At 30.7% G+C, this 23,481-nt stretch overlaps 1 protein-coding gene across 1 annotated transcript; it reads left to right on the forward strand.

The window, feature by feature from the left end:
• Positions 1-1,388: 1,388 nt before the first annotated feature.
• Positions 1,389-23,360, forward strand: LOC134691257 (probable leucine--tRNA ligase, mitochondrial). The gene is made up of 25 exons (XM_063551659.1): positions 1,389-1,540; positions 2,904-3,044; positions 4,084-4,182; positions 5,282-5,410; positions 5,920-6,011; positions 7,052-7,112; positions 7,882-7,971; positions 8,773-8,916; positions 10,730-10,843; positions 11,453-11,575; positions 11,866-11,902; positions 12,507-12,605; positions 13,262-13,365; positions 14,954-15,007; positions 15,548-15,658; positions 16,619-16,737; positions 17,128-17,294; positions 18,023-18,196; positions 18,709-18,803; positions 19,729-19,819; positions 20,209-20,357; positions 20,482-20,559; positions 20,893-21,045; positions 21,668-21,736; positions 23,095-23,360. The coding sequence occupies exons 2-25, from the start codon at positions 2,913-2,915 to the stop codon at positions 23,335-23,337; spliced, it is 2,727 nt and encodes a 908-aa protein (XP_063407729.1). The 5' UTR covers positions 1,389-1,540; positions 2,904-2,912; the 3' UTR covers positions 23,338-23,360.
• Positions 23,361-23,481: the final 121 nt, after the last annotated feature.

Here is a 23,481-nt window from a genome sequence, read left to right on the forward strand (position 1 = left end):
CGGAATCTCCAAAGCGAACAAAAATGTTATCTAGGAAAAATTCAAGGGCATATATGGTATCAAAGCATGTCCAATTGACATAGTTTTTTGTTTATTGCTACTAAAAAATGACCTAAAAGAGTTTGAACAAATATATTCACATTCTGACTTTTTAAAAAGCCCATTTAAATAGGTGTGTGATTTTTTTCTTAATGAGAATGCGAGGCAATGTGGTATACAGGGTAGAAAAATCTAAACTTTGAACAGGTTCAAAATCACCAATATAAGCATGCAATTTATCAAGTATTTCCAACGAGTTCTTGACACTTCAAAAGTAATGAATTCCACTATTTTCGAAGGCCTTATTTGAACAATTTATTATCCGGTTTTTGATTGTACCAAGTGTACTGGTAAGAAGAATAGACAATTTAGTAGTGGAACAATGGCTTGAAGACAAAATAAATCTATATTTGTAAGATGTTTTGTGTAGCTTCGGAAGCCAATACATAGTTGGGACTTTCATTGTATTTGGTTAATTCTGCTTGTAAAGCGGTAGCTAGAAGTTTATGTTTGTTACAGATGTCGTGAAGTGAAGGCTTCACTTCGCCGAGTTGTCCAAAAATCTTGAAATAAACGGAATGTTCGACTTACACTAGGCAGCAACCATTTGATTTACTTGGGGGGGGGGCTATGGTTTTTTTTTCTGGGCAAAAACAATCTATTTTTTTCGCGACAAGTCGAAAACAATTTTTTTCTTTCAATTTTAGCATTATATATAGTGGCAGGTGAAATACACATTTTTTCTTCTTCTCAGAATCAAAAACAAATTATTTTTTTCTCCAAAAACTGGTTTCCAAAAAAAAAACCCATAGCCCCCCCCCCCCCCCCCCCCCCCCGAAAATCAAATGGTTGCTGCCTTAAGAGATAAAACATCTTTTGGTGTACTTTGAGAAGGACAACTATGTGCAACTGTGGAAACAGGATTCAAGGAAAATAAAATTCAGTATGAAAACCTTTAATACCGATCTAGTTTATGGTGCAATATTAGTACCGCTGAACGGATTGTTTGCATATTATATTTAAAATAAAGCTATGTTTTTTGTATGAAAAGTTACTTTTAGTTTCAAATCTTATAGGATCATAGTTTTTACTAGTTTATCAATTTTAGTATGAATGCTTATAATTTTTTTTTACAAAGTTTTGACAAAGAAGACACATCAGTTAATAGATTTTTTTATTAACATGTTGAAGTGTATATTCTATTCTTAATCAATTATACTGAAAATTTGAATCAAGACGGACAAAATAGCAAAATGTTATAAAGAACGCCAGTAAGATAACAACTGCCTTTTTATTTTCTCATGTTTACTTAATTCCCGACGCACCGTCAGTCTATTATCTCCCTTTAATAAATAAATGGCGGCCTCCATGAACATCACATTTTTATGTATATTTTTTATTTTTATGTTGTCATTTTCTTCCTAGCTGATTGAGTTGTGATGACAACGTAAGAAAAGAAAAAAGACAATTATCTCACATCTTGTGTAAAGAAAGATAAAAGGTCATTTTTATCAAATAGTCAGAGCTCAGACATGAATATAAACTGAGTCTTTTGCCTTTTAGGCTAGAGGTCTTAATTATTTGAATGTTTCATGGATTCTCTTCCTTTATGTTAAAACAAAATATGACTTGAACAAGTCCATTAATGTGAAGCCAACTTTTGGGGGGGGGGGGGGGGGGGGGGTAGAGGATTGTCACCATCAAAATTGTTTAACACATTCTGTGTGCCAATAATTTCAGCAGCCTGTAATTCTGTTGTTGTTGTTTGTTGCTGTTCATGTTCATCATATTCCTTTCCATTCCGACCTGTAAAAACCATTTGTAGAGGCAGCATGCCCACATAATTTAACTAATCATTTCAAAAATCGAGCTGAATTGAATGCTTCTTTTTGTAACTTCATTGGGGTGTTAAAGCGTTGACCAAAGTACATTTTGTTTGAGGCCAAACAAAAATATTTGTCTGTTTACGGTTACCGAACTGACCCTATCATAAGTGCCGACCCTAAGCCATTTCATTTCCATCATAAAGTGAAAAATAAAGTGAACTCGTGTTAAAAGTGAATATAATGTTGCCTGATATATCCTAATGTTCATACATGTAATCATGAATATGATAGCTGTGTAAAGAAATTCGCGAGTGGTGTGATGAAATAACCATTTTGCCCTCATTTTTTTCCAATCAATAACAAAGTGAAATAATCCAATCATTAAAAATACGTGTAAACTCGGCCCATGACAAGATGAAACTGCATACTCAAATCATGTCACAAAAAATAAAATGAAAAAATAAAATAAAATGAAAATACCGACCTACCTACACTATTTTTTTTAAAGCATGTAACCTTAAACAGACATATAATATTTTATTTTATATATATTTTTTGGGCCCGAAGAGCGGAAGCGCTTAATTCACACTAAAAATGTGCGCACGCGGTCAACGCTTTTACAAACCTATGAGTTACAAAAAGAAACATTCAATACTTATAACTACATTTTTCTAGCTATGATCATGAAAACAAATTTTATAATTGTTTTTTTTAATTTACCTGTGCACTTTATTGTGGGACCATGTGTTATCATGAATGAAAAGTTTTATTGAGTGATGTAATAGCTTTAGGAATAACATGTGATGTGCAGTAAGCCAATCAGAATAAAGTATTTATAAATATGATGAAACATACATCTTTAGACTGTAATTATATAACTATGAGATATATGTTATTTTTACTAAATAAAAGTTAATTCAACTAAAGTTATTTGATTTATTTTGTCTTGTATGCAGGTTCCTTGAATTCTATATCATTGTATAACAAATTAAAACATTTAAAATTACAGTAATTAATAATGTACATGTTATATTGCAGGACAAAAATATGAGATGTAAATTACCTGTTAGCTGGTGCCAGTGGAGATTCATGAAGACAAACCCAGGAATTCTTAACTTGGATTTTAGTTCATACAGAATTGTAACAGCAAGAAATCTATACAGTAAAACCAAGATATGGGTAATTAAAGAATTAAAAAGATTGATGGAGTTGTTTTTTAGGACAAAAGTATATTTTAATTATACACATATTTTGAATCTCAAGAATAAATGAATATATCAATAAATGTTTGAAAGAATAAGTTATAAATTTCCTTTCTTTAAATTAATGAATTGATGAGATGTTGTTTCATCACATAATTTTGGAAATGACCTTTTATGAGCTATTGGAGTCTTCTATGAATACTAAAGTGGGTGATATTGAGAAAAATATTATCCCAAGGAGTCTGACCATCTGACAAAAAATTCCTAAACATTACCAGACTACATCTCAAGGAAGCTGGCTTGTCATGTTTAGAATTTTTTGTCATGTTTTCGGAATCCTCTGGTTTTATCCATTTGAATGCCTTGAAAAAAATTGCCCGGTGACCCCCATTTTTCTTTTTGTAAATCTTTTACATGTATAATGATACGTCATCTGTAAAAGCCTATAAAATTTTAATTATTTTTTAATAGTTTTTGAGAACTTAAACTTGTCAATTGTAAAGCTTTGAAAAGTCAAGAGAGAATATTTTCCTGCCAAAATTTCAATGGCTAATATCTCGAAAACAAGCACGGTGACCTATATATTTTTTTTGCTTTTTGGATTCCTGTTTGAGTCCACTGTCAATATAAACTAGTGTTTTGAAAAGTTAATTACTTTGAAACAGAGGAGCGAGCTCCCTTAAAAGCTGACTATAATTCAAAAGTTAAACATAAATAACCTAATATATATTTGTTACAAACCTTTTTAAAAAAAAAGAAAAGTATATATGGATTATGAAAGATACAATCATTTTAAAGGAAAAGTATATGGATTATGAAAGAAACAAACATTTTAAAGGAAAAATATATGGATAATGAAAGAAACAAACATTTTAAAGGAAAAGTATATGGATTATGAAAGATACAAACATTTTAAAGGAAAAGTATATGGATTATGAAAGATACAAACATTTTAAAGGAAAAGTATATGGATTATGAAACAAGAAAACTGGTACAAACTCTTTTATTTTTTTCAGCCTGCAAAATATGATTCTGAAACAAGAATTGAAATGGAAAAGTACTGGAATCCCAAAATTCAAGAACAGAATAAAACCAGACACAAATTTGATTTGAAGGTAATTATTTTAAAAAGATATCGCCTGATATGGGGTAAATGTCCAAGGACATCTCAATCCAACAAAGCACAGGAACCATACAATATCAGCTGTTTGGTGTATTGTTTTTTTTTTTGTAGTATTTTTTTAAGACTGAGGTTTTAAAAGTACTGTAAATCCAGTCTGTAATGTAATTTCTTTATTAATTATGTTAGAGCCGAAAATGCAACAGAGTTGATGAATCTAAAAAGTTAGACTGTTTTTTGTTTGTTTAGTTTTATAACTAGCTATTGTGTATGACAAACCCAACAAAAACCTTTTGATTTATAATGTGTCATTACTTTTATATGACTGTAACATTTATATATGAGTCCATTCAGTTCCCAATTTACAGTACAATGATGTTTGGTGTGAATTCAGCACAAATGCTCTCCTCCAAAATCTATTACGTCATTAATTTGTGGAAAATTTCAAATATAAAAAAGAAGATGTGGTATGATTGCCAATGAGACCACTCTCCACAAGAGACCAAAACAACACAGAAATAAACAAATATAGATCACCGTACAGCCTTCAACAATGAGCATAGCCCATACCGCATATTCAGCTATAAAAGGCATGACAAAATGACAATATATAACAATTCAAATGAGAAAACTATATAAAAATTATATAAAAAAATGAACGAAAAACAAATATGTAACACATAAACAAAGGCAATTTATTAGATTGCAAATATTTTTGATATTTAGGAAGTTTTCTTTCCTTTGAATAAGCTTTTCAAATCATGGATAGGGAGGTTTTGATAAACAGGGCAAGTTTAGTACTAGTTCTCAAGTGGGTGTCAATAATATTGTCAGCAGTTTTGTGTCTGAATGTCAATTTTTGAAAGAATTTTAATGTTTTAAAACAAAGTTTTCCTCCTGTTTTCTGTTGTTGCTCATGGAAGAATGACAGTTTGTTGAATAAAACAACTGAGATAATTGAATGTTTATGCATCAAAATTTAGTGCTGAAAATGGGCAAAGATGTTTAGCAGGGAAAAACGAGGAAAAATCATGCATATATCTGTGTTAAAGAGAAAAAAAGATGCTGTATATTAAATATCTATCTTTTTTCAGTCTGACAAAGAGAAATACTATGTATTGTCCATGTTTCCTTATCCTAGTGGTAAACTTCACATGGGACATGTACGTGTGTACACACTTAGTGACTGTATGGCTAGGTACCACAGGTTAAAGGGCAAACAGGTAAGACGTAAAATAAGTTAATATTTACATTGCTTAATGATAACAAAAAATGCTCAAATCAGTGAATGTCTTGGCATATTTTTAAAATGTCTTATTTTTGCCAGAAGAGGGTTTCATGAAAAACTTTTCATATATTGGTTTTCAAAGCAACATCTTTTACAGTTACCTTTTAATTGGTCAGGATGATGTTGGTTTAACAAATGGAGTAGGGTTAATTGCAATTTAACTCTGTGAAACAACACAATATGAAAAAAGTGGATGTGGTATGATGATTGCCAATGTTGCAACTATCAACCAGAGTTCAAATGAAGCAGATGTAAGTAATTATAGGCAATGGTGCAGTCTTCAACAATGAGAAAAGCCCATACCTTATAGTCTGCTATAAAAGGTCCAGAAATGAAAATGTGAAATAATTCAAATGAGAAAACAGTGTTCACTTTTACATAAACATTTAATCACCTTGACTATGCAGGAGGGTCTATTATAATTGATAAATTTACTTTGAGCAGGTTATTCATCCAATGGGTTGGGATGCCTTTGGATTACCTGCAGAAAATGCTGCCATTGAAAGAGGAGAAATGCCAGATAAATGGACAAAAAGGTAATTCAATTTAATGATATGTGGGATGTCATTCCATTTGAACTAAAATTAATTGATTGAATTGTTGGTTGGTTTATCAGTTATCTTTAAAATTGAGAATGGAAATGAGGAATGTGTCAAAGTGACAATAACCCGACCAAAGAGCAGATAACAGCTGAAGGCCACTAATGGGTCTTCAAGGCAGCATTAAAATCCCACACCCTGTCAGGGTGTGCTTCGGCTTTTGATTTAAATGTAAAATTGAACTCATAACGGTTTTGATATGTTGTAAAGTATTTAACTCATTTTGTAAAGTCACAAAAATGGATTATAAAAATAAAAAGTATAAGATATTTTTCATTTTAAAAAGGTTAAATATATAGATTCTACTATATTCTTTGCTAAATGTATATTGAATATGATGCATGTACCATTACTTTGTTTTCGTTTTGACACTTTTTAATTTAGGTATCAGTTATGAATCTCACATTCATGGTCATATATTACATGTAGTTTAATTAATTATTTTTTTCTGGATGTATTTTGAAATGTCTTTGAATATTCTTCAACAGATTAACCTATGTACACTAAAAAAACTGTCATATCTGAACCAAATAATATCAACAATATTGTTCTTTTGTGTGTCTGTTTTTATTTTTAATTTTTAGCCAGGTGTTGTCAATTTATTTTGATTTATGAGTTTGACTGTTCCTTTGGTATCTTTAGTCCCTCTTTTATATCTTTATTACCTCCCTTTATTTGTTTAATTGCATTAGTTTAAATCTTGACTTTTGATTCATTACTAAATAAGTACTGCTGTTTTCAATTTAATTGAATTTGATGCTACTGTCATACAAGAGAGAGGTTTAGTTAGCTTTAAAACCAGGTTAAATCCAACATTTTCTACCTAAGAAAACGATTGTTCCAAGTCTGACAGGAATATGAAAGTTGTTGTTGATTCATTTGATGTGTTTGAGCTTTTGATTTTGCCATTTGATTAGGGACTTCCTATTTTGAATTTTCCTCAGAGTTCAATTATTTTGTGATTTTATTTTTTCCAGTAACATTGAGAGTATGAGGAAACAGCTAGAAGAGTTACATTGTAGTTTTGACTGGGACAGGGTAAGCTAACATAGAGGATTTTTAGATTCTTTTGCAGTATTTTTACTAATAGAAAAGGCAACCATACCAATTCAACATGGGTCGTCAAGGTCATTAAAAGAACCACTAATTGTTAACATTACTTATAAATCATGTTTTAAATTTATTGTATTAACATGATTACTAATCAATTAATGTCATTTCAAAACAAAAATATAATAGTTCATTAATGAATGCAGTCAATTTTAAATTTTTTAAAATGAAAAGGGTTTATGAGAGGGAAACCTGTCAATGCAATATTACATGTATATAAAGTTGTCCTTTTACTATACTCTATCAATAAAACATTTACCAGTGGCAGATCCAAGGGAGGGTTCCGATGGTTGAAATCCCCCTTTTTTTTGGACGATCAATGCATTTGAATAGGAACATATAGATGGAACCCCCCCTTTTTAAAATGGCTCAGCCGCTGGATCCGCCCCTGTTTACATATAGTCTTTGGGGATGTTGGGTAAAAAGCAGATGCAGAATTCCAGTCTGTTCTAACATTTTTGTCATTTTTGTCTTCAGCAGAATTGTAAGCAAAGGGAAAAAAAGAATACTTTATATGTATAACATAATAACACCATCGAATACACAAAAAAGTTATATATATTTATTCCTCAAGCTTAATGGCAATAATGCTGTGCGCATGGGCTCCTCAGAATTTAAGTTACTGTATACAAATTAACAGTCAATGGAAGTACATTGTAATGAAATTGTATTGATAATTAAGCTTTATTTTCTGTAGGAGCTGTCTACATGTGATCCATCATATTATAAATGGTCACAGTTTATATTCCTAAAGATGTATGAAGCTGGGCTTGTCTATCAAAGGGAGGTAAGTAGTGTTGATGTGGCAGCCATGTCTTAGCAACAACATCACTTTATTTATAACTAATAAGGTTTGTAGTATCCAAGGAAAAATGAGAAGAGTTGAACATGATTAAACTTGCTCATTGGAAGAAAAGATACAAAACAAAAGATGTTTAATATTCAAGTGAAAGTTTTGAAAATTATTATTTGCTTGTTGATACATTGTATTTTAAAGCATTTTATGAATTTAAAGACAGATTTTCTTATTTTCTCAGTTTACAATACCATAAAAGTTTTTATTATATACTTAGTAGTAAATACAGATAAATTGTATGTGTAATACAATCAATTGCAAGCTTGCAGTATCAGCCATCCGTGATGATATCGATATTAGCACTGTTGCAAAAGCTTTATCACACCTTTAATCTGTATGACATCACGTCATTGATTGCAGTCACTGTTGCAAAGGTTTTATCAAATCCCTAATCTGTATGACGTCATGTCAAACCTATAATCTGTATGACATCATTTCAAACCTCCTTATCTGTATGACGTCATGTCACATAAAAAACATCTACTTGAGGTTTATGTAATGTATATAATAAAGTGTATATGATATGGCTTTTTCAATATCACACACGGTATCAACCCTTAACCAATATAATCCCGTGAGCAGAGCTCTTGGGATTATATTGGTGTCTATGGTTGATACGGATGCGATATTGAAAAAGCCATATGATATTCTCTGTGTATCTGATTCTTAAATGTAAGTGAATTAGTTTGACTAAAGATATGCATTTTTTTCTTCGTTTGTGTGATTTCACAGGGACTTGTTAACTGGGATCCAATTGACCAAACTGTACTAGCCAATGAACAAATAGATGATCAAGGTCATTCTTGGAGGTCAGGAGCAAAAGTTGAGAAGAAGTACCTGAGGCAATGGTACATCAAAACTACAGCTTATTCAAAGGTATGTTCAGAAATGCAGTTCTAGAACCTAATTAGTTACTGGTTTATAGAATATGATATTTAATGCAGATCTCTAAATTAGGGTTGAAATATAGTTGTAAAGCTGTCATACAGATTTTTCTCTCCCATTGGACAGTAGAAACTTTAATCTCTGCTCAAGAAATCTTTTTGATATCTATAGTGTAACCTTAACATGAGCCTTGCATCAATATAAAGTGCATTGGACTTCAGATAATTTATTCCACCAGGTCTTTGCTGAAAAAAATTATAGTGCTTATGGACATTCTTTTTTATACAGTATCTAAAAAAGTGAAAGAAGTATCACGTGAAACATCATTTACAATTATAGATAATTATAGCCCTGAGCTGAGCTGTAACCTGATAGACATCTTTGGATTTAAAAGAATAATAATAATCTGTTTATTCCTAGTTTCCTAGGCAACATTAATGATTACCATACTTTCTCTATCTACTAGACAGAGTCAAATTTCACAAGGGATGTGTGATATAAAATAAATCTCAAAAAAAAAATCAGAGGAAAATTGAGAAATATGTATACTAGGCTATATCAAAAGACAAAACATATAATGATAAATAACCCAGAAAAAATATATACAAGCATGGGGCTGTGATGATTTAAGTTTAAGGTTTTTACTTAAAAGGTATGCGTAGACTACATATATAACAAGTTTAAGATTTAAGATGTATGTAGACAACTTTTGTAGATAGCATCTCTTTGTTGACCATTTTTCTTTTAAAAAAGATACTAAACAATAATACGTAAAAACGGAATACAGTCGACTCTCGTTATCTCGAAGTCAGCCGGACCGGAGAAATATTTCGAGATACACATAGTTCGACTCAAACGAAAACCGGAAGTTTGACTGAACAAGGGACACAACTCTTGCTTAGCATGGTAAAGCTAAAATAAATCTGGGAAGGGGATCGATATTCTGGTATCAAATTGATTTATTTGTGTCATGGTCTTTCGTTATTATAATAACATTGTTTTACTTATTCAATTGTTTCAGTTACAATTGTTTCCTATGGCTTTTATCCGAGAGAGTAATTTCCAATCGATAGTTTCGTTATTCAGGTCGTTTAAAGTTGACAAAATTGTTTATTTTTGGATACAAGAGACTTTAGAAAATTTAGATTCCTCTTCATTTTGTATTCTTTCTTTTAATAAAAGAAAATACAACAAGATTAAAGACACCGATTGAGTAGTTTTTAGGTGATCATCAACGGAAGTCATAATCCTTACTTTATACCCACCCAAGCTCATTAGTGTAAACCACAATTAATTGTTTTGTAAACATTTTAAATACTTTTTCATGAACATTAACAATGTATCACTAATTATTTATAAAATTTCTATAAAAGATAATCTTAGGTAAACGCTCGTGGAAATAGCATGTCATAAATCAATACAGTGGTCAGTGACTGGAAATTTAATTACATGTGTATTGTCAGATTAACTCTTCAATCCATTTAAATGCCGGAGGTCATGTTTTGACATAATGTGTATTAGTTCGAGATAAATAATGAATTTTGAATGCTTTTGTTAACCTTGGGATCGTGAATTTAGTTCGACTCAACCGAAATTTCGACACATCCAATTTCGACTCATCAGGAGTCGAATTACATACATTTATATGGAACAAAGTTTGGGACCACGTGAAAACTTCGACTCATCCGAAATTTCGAGTGAAGCGAGTTCGAGACAATGAGAGTTAACTGTACTTTTTTTAAAGTATTTTTTTTGACAAGTTTTATAAAAGAATTTACTATACTTTGCCTAATTTTGTTTCCAGTCTTTGTCTGATGGATTAAAGGAATTGAACCCTGAATACTGGAGAGACATCATAAGCTTACAGAGAAACTGGATTGGTAAATGTACTGGTACCAGGCTAGATTTTTTATTGAAGGTAACAGATAAATATTGAAAGAGGATCATGATTCTAAAATATATCTGAAAAGTTTAATTTCATTTTCTTCTTTATTATTTGACAAAACTAGTGGAAATACTGGGAACAAACTTTGACTCAAGTTTTGTTTTAGAAATGCATGGTTAGATTAAACACCTTCATCATATATAAGTTCACAATTGATTTGTCTAGACATTCAATGATATATTGCTGGTTATATTTTCAAACGATACATCTTAACAAATATAAACCAATTTATTATTTAGTCAAAATATTTAAGACATGAAAATTAAGGTTATATCAATAAAAAAATTTAATTTGTTTGAAAGTCTTGATTTTTTATTGAAATAATGACAAATAAAAAAAGGAAAATCATCATTCATGTTGTAATAAATCTTTATTAATCTATCTTAAAAACAAGACTTTAGATCCTAACGTTTGATAAGGGTCAATTCTTATTTTATTTATAAAATTATTCCAAGAGCGGTAAAATGTCTTACATCTTTGGTTGAAAGTTAGATTGAAGCTTAAGAGTAAATGTAACACTGTCAATATCCCAAAAAACTTTGAGGACACAATATATAATAGGCATTTACTTTGTATTTGTAGAACGGAGATGAGACAATGACTGATCCCCTGTCTGTTTTCACATATCATCCTGAAGCTCTATGTGGTGTGACTCACATAACCTTGTCACCAGAACACAGATTTAATGACCCACAGTTTTATAAGGTAGGCAAAGGTTTTACACTATAAAGGAAAATGGTGATTTATAAAACTATGTCATTTTAATTTAAAAATTTAAGATATGCATTTCAACTTTATTTCAAATCAAATTATAAACAAAATACTATTAAAAAGCAATGTGTACCATACAAAAAAACAAAAAATATCAGCATTTAGTTTTTAAATAGATTTTAAAAAACTGATGTAAAGGACTACAGATTTTTTTTATTGATGCCATTAAACATCAGAACTATTAGAATTACTGCCTGTTTTATCAGGACAACGTTTCGTTTTAGTTGAAAGATACAGATCAAAGCCAAAGCATGTCAGCAGGTAAAGCTTATATTTAAAATGATTTTTTTTTGTAGATTTACATCATAGTTCTTATCAAACACATTTAAGGAATGTATAGAATTATTTGCTATGCATCAAAAGCAAGTGGGATCTTGGTGTCATAGTGGTCTAAGTTTAACTGTACCACTAGCCTGTCAAAACTGAGGTTTGGAATTGAAACCTATCATGTGGCAGTTCCTGTTGAACCCAAGTTTTATTCAATTATATATAAAAAAAGAAGATGTGGTATGATTGCCAATGAGAAAACTATCCACAAAAGACCAAAACAACACAGACATTAACAACTATAGGTCACCGTACAGCCTTCATCAATGAGCAAAGCCCATACCGCATTGTCAGTTTTTCTTCAAAACTCCAGGCACTGTAGCTTCCTCCACCAATAATAACTGACTCACTAAATAGCTCAATAGTTTTGGAAGTGACATTAAACACCAATCAATACAAAGAAAGATAGAAGTAGTTTAGTACATTTGGTATGAGCAATTTTCTGGCAAGTTATATTCAAAAAGGTTAAACAGGAATAGTGACAATGACATCTTAAAATGTCAGTATTTTCTTACATTTAATATTCATTTTTGTGCAGATAGATTACTGAGTATAGAAGCAGTTCATCCTATAACAGGGGACAGAATACCAATAATTATATCTAACGCTCAAGATGAAACCATGGAATCATATTTAGGTAGGTAATAGAAGAACTACAACAATTTAAATATGGGGAAAGTTTGTTTTATTGTTGATCAATAGATACAATTAGGATACAAGTCTCAATTTTCTTTGAAATGAAAACATAGCACCTGAATTTACAGTATATAAATACTAACATGTTCAAAAGAGAAAGAAAAACACTTAGGGCAATAAAAAAACATAAGACAAACAAACCCGATGTAACCTTGTCCATAAGAACAATCAGGAAAAGACTTACAACAGTACACAAATAATACACAAACAATTAAAGATTGAGAAAGACAAACAAGAACAAGGTGTTGAAAACTCAAGTGCATAGGAAGAGTATGTAACTCAACAATAGAGCAGGTATCTGCAAAACACAGTTAAAGTGCAACAGAAAGAACAGTTTAGTGATGCTTTTACACCAAAGTGTTCCAAAATAGTCTACATTCATTTGCTAACAATAATGATTAATGTAATTTGAACTATGGTAAAACCTGTCTTAATATATATATATAAACATAAGTGTAGTATATATAAACATACCACACTTATTTGAAATATAGCATAAGGAGTACCATATCAATTAAAATATGGGCATTTTTGTCTTAAATTATTGTTTAAAATTATGCAGAATTGCTGTATTAAACAGATTTGAATTGTTTACAGGCATACCAAGTTTATCACAACAGGATCGACAGTGTGCAGAGAAATTTGGATTTACTTTCAAGGAAGTAATAGACTCTGATGGCAACGTTATTAATTCTGAACAGGTAATTATGTGCCAAATGGGAACAAACTTTGCTACTTTTTGTCACTACTTGCTTAGAGATAGAAATATGTATATGGCAGAAATGTCAAAAAGACAATATCAAAAGTGTCTCAATATTTTATCTTGCCTTTCCACAGGTCATTTCCATCTTCTGTTGATTTTATTTTTAGCTCACCTGACCTGAAAGGTCAAGTGAGCTTTTCTCATCACTTGGCGTCCGTCGTCCGTCGTCCTGCGTCCGTTGTCCGTCGTCCTGCGTCCGTCGTCCGTCGTCCTGCGTCCGTCGTCCGTAAACTTTTACAAAAATCTTCTCCTCTGAAACTACTGGGCCAAATTTTACCAAACTTGGCCACAATCATTCTTGGGGTATCTAGTTTAAAAAATGTGTCCGGTGACCTGGCCATCCAACCAAGATGGCCGCCATGGCTAAAAATAGAACACAGGGGTAAAATGTATATTTTGGCTTATATCTTTGAAACCAAAACATTTAGAGCAAATCTGACAGGGGGTAAAATTGTTAATCAGGTCAAGATCTATCTGCCCTAGAATTTTCAGATGAATCGGACAACTCGTTGTTAGGTTGCTGCCCCTGAATTGGTTATTTTTACGGAAATTTTGCAGTTTTTTGTTATTATCTTGAATACTATTATAGATAGAGATAAACTGTAAACAGCAATAATGTTCAGCAAAGTAAAACCTACTAATAAGTCAACATGACCAAAATTGTCAGTCAACCCCTTAAGGAGTTATTTCCCTTTATAGTCAATTTTTAACAAATTTTCGTCAGTTTTTGTAATTTGTACAAAAATCTTCTTCTCTGAAACTACATGGCCAAATTAAACCAAACTTGGCGATAATTATCATTGCGGTATATAGTTTGAAAAATGTGTCCAATGACACCGCCTACCAAACAAAATGGCCGACATGGCTAAAATTAGAACATAGTGGTAAAATGCAGTTTTTGATTTATATCTTTAAAACTAAGACATTTAGGGCAAATCTTTCAAGATTTAAATGTCCATCAGAATAAGATCTATACCCTCGCAAATTTTCAGATGAATCTGGCAACTCGTTATTGGGTTGCTGCCCTAAAATTGATAATTTTAAGGAAATTTTGCAGTTTTTGGTTATTATCTTGAATACTATTATAGATAGAGATAAACTGTAAACAGCAATTTTGTTCAGCAAAGTAGGATCTACAAATAAGTCAACATGATAAAAATTGTAAGAGTACCCCTTAAGGAGTTATTGCCCTTTATAGTCAATTTTGAACAAATTTTCGTCATTTTTGTAACTTGTACAAAAATCTTCTTTTTTAAAACTATGGGCCATATTAAACTAAACATGGCCACAATCATCACTATGGTATCTATTAAAAAAAAGTGTCTAATGACCCCACCTACCAACCAAGATGACCGGCATCAGTAAATACAGTAACAGGTGAGCGACACAGGCTCTTGAGAGACTCTAGTTTTAAAAGTTAAATGTTGGCGAAAAAGTCAACTAATAACTAAATATTTTGATAATATAAAAAGTAAATATTTCAATGATATGAAATAATTTTTTCTATATTTCCATTTTAATTACAGTTTTCAGGTCTGACTAAAAACCAAGCATTTCAAGAAGTCTGCAGTTATGCAAAGGTATGGGGTATTTTTAGTAAAGCCAACAGTCAGAATAATGTGTCAAATTTTGCTGTAGACGATCATACAGTCAATTTATTACATAATATTGATTAAAAACACACTTTAAAGTTAAGAAATTCACAAAACAATCATGCATACATTTTAAAGGTAATATCAGAATATGGTCCACGGGAATATCATGTGCACTATGCGCCAAGGTAATCAAAAAATGATATCATATATTCACAATGTCAATCTTTTTTGTTGAGTAAGCCCAAAAACATGGCAAATGCTTATGATTGTGTCAAATTACTGATATTTTAACTGTAGAAAATACACCATCAAAATAATGAAATGGTCAAAATAAATCGCATAATTTGAGGTATAAAGAAATTGTATGTCGTAATCCCGATTAGGAAAAGTATCCATTTTACTGTTATCGATATTAAATAGTCAAAACAAAGAAACAATATTAGCAGTGCATGCAGATTTTCAATTTTTTTTAAATTAATTGTTTACCAGAACTTTATTGTAATGCCTCAAATTTGTTTTCCTCAGGAAAAAGGATTTGGTGGTCAATTAACCAGTGCAAAACTGAAAGATTGGCTGATATCCAGACAGAGGTATTGGGGAACTCCAATACCAATGATTCATTGCCAAAAATGTCAGGTATGTTGCATTTTTTAGTTTTATAATTACACTGCTAGGGGAGATAATATAATGCCTAATGCATGTCTACACTTTGTTATGGAATATCACAAAAAAATAAAAACTTGATTGATAAAAGTTTTAGAGGAAAACATAATAACAACAGTCCACATTAATCTTGTAATGAAAGATAATAAAGGATGGTTTTGCATTAATTGCATAATCAATTTAAAAAATTTGGTATTTCTACATATTTGGCTTCCAAATATCTTTGTTTAAAACTTCCTTATTGCATAAAGGTAAATCTAGAAAAGAGCTGCAACACATCAAATTTTTACTATTTAATTTTTAGATATATTACATACACTTAAAAATACTTGTGATTGTCACTTACTTGTGAAATAAAATACTGTGAATTTATTTATTTTTCATGGGTCCTATTTTCATAGATAAAAGTAACTGACATGTTTGTCGAAGTCTGCATACAAGCCTATAGAAAATTTGTTAATCGTTAAACAGTTAATTTCATGGTTCATCTGTACCCACGAAATCCACGAAAAATTGATTTCCAATGAATAATAATGAATCCACAGTTCTGTAAATTCAGAAATTATAGCGATCGTTTTATAGATGTGAGTACTGCAATAAATAGAAATCCCTTTTTAGATGTCTGAAATAGATATCTGTACGTAACATTTCCTAAAATCGCAGTAATTAAACTCACATTTTTGTTCATTCTTCAAAAATCTCATTAATTCGTACACAATTGTAGTACATGTATTTGCATCTATAGATTTTAAAGGAATTTAGAAAGTGAAATTGCGCTATTTAAATTAATTTAATTGGTTAAATCTCATCACAGCACATCTATTTTGTTGTCTGCATGTTTAAACATTATTAATCAGTTAACCATTCAGAATACATTACTTCCATTGATTTGCTTGTTTGTTAGAGATAGAATTATTTTGTAACTTGTCACAGATAGTACCAGTGCCACAAGAGGAGTTACCTGTTAAATTACCAAAGTTAGAAAGTCTGACACAGAAAGGATTATCTCCCTTAACACAGGCCACAGAATGGCTCAATGTCAAATGTCCAAAGTAAGTAAATGTATGAAAAGTAACTTGAAAATTTTGATCCAATTTTGATATTTTTTTTATATAAAAGCTTATAATTGTATCCATTGTTTACTCTTAGGCATACTCTGTTGAATTAAGATTTTTCAAAAAAATATTACATTTATTTCTTTAGTTAAAAGTTGGTGCATTTTATTAAATAGAAAGTTAAAAGTTGTAATGTAATATAAATATATCACTTTAATTTTCAAGTCTTGTTTAAAGCTATTCCTTCTGATTTTATGATATAATATGCATAATGGAAAGTATTATTCAAATTTTGAAATGTCTTTAAAGGTTTTTAGTAACTGTATACAAAGCTAGTGAAAATCAGAGCACGAAACATTTTATCATTTGTTTTTCTTTGTCTCTTAGATGTGGAGGTAACGCCACCAGAGAAACAGATACCATGGATACATTTGTTGATTCTTCATGGTACTTCCTTAGATACCTTGACCCTAGCAACAGTAGTCTGCCATTTGAAAGAGAAGTTGCCAATCAGCTGATGCCTGTCGACCTGTATATTGGTGGAAAGGAACATGGTTTGTTTTTCATTACAAAAGAACTGAATAACTAAATATTAGGGACTTGTTTTGAAAACATTTTTACTGTTAAAATAATAATTTTTTGACCTCCTTCACCTTTGCAAAATTGATTATACAGATCCATCTTTTTTTCTGTAAATCTGAATTGAATCCATAACCAATAAAAATCTCAGTCTTTTTCACTTCTTCTCTTTCTCTCTCAGTGCACTTATTTTGAGATAGCATGTTCATAATTGCAACTACATTGATATGTCTTGGTTTATAATCAGGTTGACTCTCAAAAAAAGAGACAATGATGTAATTTTGTAAATGGCTGCATGTAGAAAAAGTAATTCAATGATTTCTAGTATTTTTATAGATCTACACTTCTAGTGTGTTTTTTTTTTATAATTTCTGTCTCTGGATTGTTGGTTAGTATTTTGCCTTGGTTACATTGTTTTGGTTAGTTGCTTTTTCATTGTTGTCATTTATCATATCTACTAAGTTCCTCTAGCTTTAATACATTCTTTCAGCATTTTTGAAAAGAAATGGATAACTGGATCATTTTGAAATTTATATTCATACTAAAGTATGACCAGGATCATAAGCTCCCTAAAAAAACAAATTTGCTAAAAAAAATCTGTTTTAGAAATATGTAAATGTGATTTAAATATTTTGCATTGTTTCTCTTATCTAATTTTGACAATTACTCATATTCTTAATTGTAATTTTATTTTATATTTCAGCTACATTACACATGTTCTTTGCCAGATTCTTTAACCATTTCCTGTGTGATGCTGGTTTCCTATCACACAGGGAACCATTCACCAATCTACTGCCTCAAGGAATGGTATTAGGACAGAGCTATAAAGTTAAGGAAACAGGACAATATCTCAAACCAAAAGAGATTGATTTTTCTAGTAGGTATTTTCTGTTCTTAGATAATGACAAACAAAATCCAAAAACAACAATACCACCTTCAAAAAAAAAAGCCCTAGATTTCATATTTTTTTTTTCTGGATCTTTAAAGAATAGAAAATAAGAATTCTTTACAAGATACTGAAAATCCAAATACTCTGACAAAAACAGGAAATAAGTAAGCATCTGTTCCGCTCCAGATTAAAGTTTTTGATCAAGGTATATTTTGATGAATTTTTAATCCAATCAACTTGAAATTTAGTACACATGTTCCCTATGATATGATATATTTAATTTTAATGCAAAGTTAGAATTTTGACTCCAATTGGATTTTCACGACCCATTGTACATAGAAAATGATAGTGTGAGTGGGGCATTTGTGTTTTATGGACTCATTGTTAGGAAATCAGTAAATATTTCCTGCTAAAATATAGGCTCCATAAAGCATGCTGAGTAAGTTTTAGAAATCTTTAAAAAAAAAAAAAAAAAAAAAAAAATGCCTGTTATGTTGCAGATCACAAATCTCCTGTAGAAAAATCCACTGGCAAGCCTTTAATTCAAGAATGGGAGAAGATGAGCAAATCCAAGTATAATGGTGTAGATCCTCAGGTTAGTAGAAAATGTATACACAATTTCATAACAAAAACATACTTCAAAGCAAACTAAATATTATAATGAAATAGCTGTCAGTTAACTGTACTCTCAGATCTGTACCTAGTGTCTCTTTGTTGTTGGGATGTACAAGTACTCGTCCACGTCCACTTGTATTTTTGACCATCTGATGAGTTAAGCCTTTTTCAATTGATTTTTATAGTTTGTTTTATGTTGTACTGTTATACCAATGTCCCAGGTTAGGGGTAGGGTTGGAATCCTGCTAACATGTTTAATCCTTCAACATTCTGTAAGTATGGACCTGTCCCAAGTCAGGAGCCTGTAATTCAGTGGTTGTAGTTTTTTTATGTGTTGCATATTTGTTTTTTGTTCAATTTTTACATCAATTAGGCTGTGAGTTTTCTCTTTTGATTTTTTTTATACATTGTCATCTCAGGACCCTATATAGCTGACTATGCAGTATGGTGCTTTGCTCATTGTTGAAGGCCGTACAGTAACCTTTAGTTGTTAATTTCTGTGTTATTTTGGGTTTGTGGAGAGTTGTCTCATTGGCAATCATACCACATCTTCTTTTTTATATTCAAATTAATTTCTATTGCAGAAAATTTAGCTCACTGGGCTGAATTTGAGGTTTTTACAAATGTTTTTTTCTATAATAATCAAAATGAGAATTGTGAAATTTTCTATAACAAAAAAAAACTAATTTGAGGGCACAATTATTATGAGTGATATCTATGGAACTAATAGAGACCTGTCATTACTCATAATGCCGATTTTGAAGATCCCTTCTGACATTATTCAGTTGTTTGTAAAGAAAAGATACTCATAGGTGATAGTTTTAATAGAAATATTACAATGATAAGCTACAAAAGTTAATTGTTTATAATGAGGGTCTGATTCTAACCCATTACCTCTTTTACAGGAAATTATTGATGAGTATGGTGTGTCTGCCACAAGAATGACAATAGTTTACAATGTGGCTCCTAAGTCTGACAGAAAATGGTCTAATACAGGTAAAATTAGATATGGTTAAAAAAAATTATTATGAAATAAAAAGAAAAATATAGTAATGGAGATCAATTTGAAGATGAATAAAAGAAGGTCAGTAAGACAGCTTGCTACCCCAAAACAGAAAAAACTCTAAAAGACATTTATAGGTCAACTTATGCTTTTCAACAATAAACTGGTTCCTGCTCAGCAGGGTTTAAGCAGACGATATATCATCAAATGGTCTACTTAAATAAAATGACACCATTTTTATTAATAAAAATATATATGTCCCTGACCTTGTTTTAGTTAAAAGCAGTAAAATTGATAAAATTAGAAAAATTGATATTAAATTAAAAAGTATATTTTCTCTATTATTTTTGAGACTATACTTACCATCAATATTCATTTTCAGAATTTAAAGGTGTGTTAAACTGGAAAGGAAAGGTATGGAGTCTTGTTACCATGGTTTTAAAGAATTATAATAAGGTTGACACTGCATTTCAGGATATCAATGAATGGAATAGGAAAATAAAGGAAGTCAGAAATATTCATTTGGCAGAGGTAAGCTATGATATAGAATGAGAGGGTAGGGTTGTCTTGAAGATAGTTTGTCAGTTTTATCCGTGACTTTTAAAGCTTGTCTGATAATTCAATTAACACTAATATTTTTTCTTTTCCCTTTCAGATAAACTACAATTTTGAGACCACATTTATGATCAGTGTAGCAATAACAGCCATGCAACAACTAACAGAATACTTAAGGGTAAGTAGACTTTTTTGACAGATGGTCAAAATGTGAACGATTTTCAGGATGAGAAAATTGTAGAATGAATCCTACTATTTTCACATTTTTAATATGCAAACACACTAGATAACAGTTGAAATAATGACCTGTCAATCCAGTCTTCTACTTTTATTTGACTTGTTAGCTTCTACTTCTTAGTTCTTTGTGCCTAGCAACTACTATTATTAAAGTTTTTATTTTAGCTTAGAAGGGGATAGCTGGTAAACAGAGATTTTGATAATGTTTTATTTTTTATTCATTAGGATACTGTCTCTCATATTTTATATTTTAATTAATGATGTGTTTTTTCAGAGTGTACCTACAGAAGTAGCTGTAAACAGTGATATGTTTCTACAGACATTGGCAGAAGTTATTATTATGATTTCTCCAATATCTCCATCTTTTGCTAGTGAATTATGGGAAGGATATAGAAATAAAATTACTTCCTGTTCTACATGTGATATGGTATGTATTCAAATATCTGTATTAAACTTCTTTACAAAAACTGATTTAATTTATTGGCAAGTTTGATGCAATCTATTTTAATTAAACCTCTGTAACACAGTATAAATGGGAGATATATAGGAAACATTATGTCTATCCATCTATCTGTGTGTCTGTATGGCTGTTCATCCATGTGCCGTCGTTTGTCGGTGTGTCCATTTGTCCCACTTCAGGTTAAAGTTTTTGGTGAAGGTAGTTTTTTATAAAGTTGAAGTCTAATCAACTTGAAATTTAGTACACATGTTCCTTACATGTTCCTAATTATATGATCTTTCTAATTTTAATGCCAAATTAGAGATTTTCCCCCATTTTCACTGTCCATTGAACATAAAAAATGATAGTGCGGATGGGGCATTTGTGTACTAGGACACATGCTTGTTTTATATTGCAACAATTGAAATGTCTTTGTATACATTCCTTTCTAAGGAAAATAAACAAATATATTTATTGCAGTCTTGAGTGTTATCTTGTTACACAACATTTCACTCATTCTTTATTGTTGCTTTGATATTTTTGATGAACATTAAATAGTGGATATACATTTTCAGGTCATCAATGAATAATATATCTCTATTCTTTATAGAATCAGTCAGTGCAAGAACAGACATGGCCAGAAGTAGATAAAGATTGTAACATGGTTCTTAATGTAAAAGTAAGTAAAGTTCTTTTGTTGCTCAATAAATATTAGAAGATGTGGTATGAATGCCAATGAGAGAACTCTTCATCCAAGTCACAATTTGTAAAAGTAAACCATTATAGTTCAAAGTACGGTCTTCAAAACGGAGCATTTACACACACTAAACAACAAAGTATAAAAGAGGGACGAAAGATACCAAAGGGACAGTCAAACTCGTAAATCTAAAACAAACTGACAACGCCATGGCTAAAAATGAAAAATACAAACAGAAAAACAACAGTACACATGACACAACATAAAAAGGGTCCCAAAAACGAGTAGTGTAAAACCATACAAAAACGGTCTAATCTTTGTTAAAATAGAGAAACTAGAAATACTTATGAACTATGAAAAGTAAAATCTCAAAAATACTGATCTTAGAGGAAAATCTAATTGGAAAGTCCATAATTAAATGGTTAAATCAGATAACAAAACACATCAAAAATGAATGGACAAGAACTGTCATATTCCTGACTTGGTACAGGCATTTTCAAATGTAGAACATTTAGAAAATAGAGAAACTAGAAAAACTTATGAACCGTGAAAATGACAGCCACTGCATAACAAGTTCCTAACCTAGGACAGGTGCAATCAAATGCAGGGTTTGAAAAGTATTTACAAGCCAACCGTTACCCTAACCTGAAGTAGTGGTGTTACATTAAAATATAAAAAACACCTTGATTAAAAATAATTTGGCTCGTTTAATTTTCATAAAATTTTAACAAAGTATTTACTTTGACCCTTTGACAATAATATTAAAATTTCAAAAAATTTTAACCAACCATTTTATCAGGAAAAAATACACTGGTTACATAGCAGTTTGACCAACACTAATTTTGATAATTAAGAAGTTTGATACTCCCTAAACAACGCAACGTAATTAAAACGTTTAGCTGATTTTACAGAGTTATCTCCCTGTAGTGTAAGGTACCACCTTAGCTCAATCAAAAACACATATTGACAAAAAAGGTATACTTACACTGAACGACAAAAAATTATCATTATTTATTTTTGAATTAACAAAGAAATCAGTTGGTCTGTCTAATAGTGATAACACAAACACATTATTCTTTTTATATGAAAAGAACAAGAATCAACAGAAATATTGGTATAACAGTACAACAGACTATAGTTAAGAACTAACAACAACAAAAAACAAATACAGGCTGACTTGGTTTGTCAAAATGTGATTGCTTTAAACAAGTTTGTTTGGTACTCAAACCTTCAGACCTTTCAACTTTTTTTTAAAGGAATAAATTATTTCATCACAAATATAAACAAAGCCAGCAGATTCTGTTTTATAATTACATGATTCTTATATATTCTAATTTCAGTGTAACAATAAGATGGTATTCAATACAACTGTTCCATACACCGTACTAAACACCTTGAGTAAAGAGGAAGCACAACAAATCAGCAATCGTCATCCTGTATATAAGAGATATTTTGAAGAGCATACTGTGAAAGGTGTACATCTTACTGTGAAGCCAGACTATAAAGCTATTATTGATTATCATATACCTGATATTGATGAGGATGTCATTAGAAAACTTAATAAGAAGAGGAAAAAGAAATGAGTAATAAAATTCAAAATCAATAATTTTTTTTAACTAAATTTGCCACAAAAAAGTAGATTTAGCCAGTCCTAGTCTCAAGGTCTATAAACATTACTCAGAACTCAAAGAACAACAGTAGTGCTTGAAACACCAAATCCAGTATTT

The sequence above is a fragment of the Mytilus trossulus genome, chromosome 11 (assembly GCF_036588685.1).
Source record: "Mytilus trossulus isolate FHL-02 chromosome 11, PNRI_Mtr1.1.1.hap1, whole genome shotgun sequence".
NCBI lineage: Eukaryota > Metazoa > Mollusca > Bivalvia > Mytilida > Mytilidae > Mytilus > Mytilus trossulus.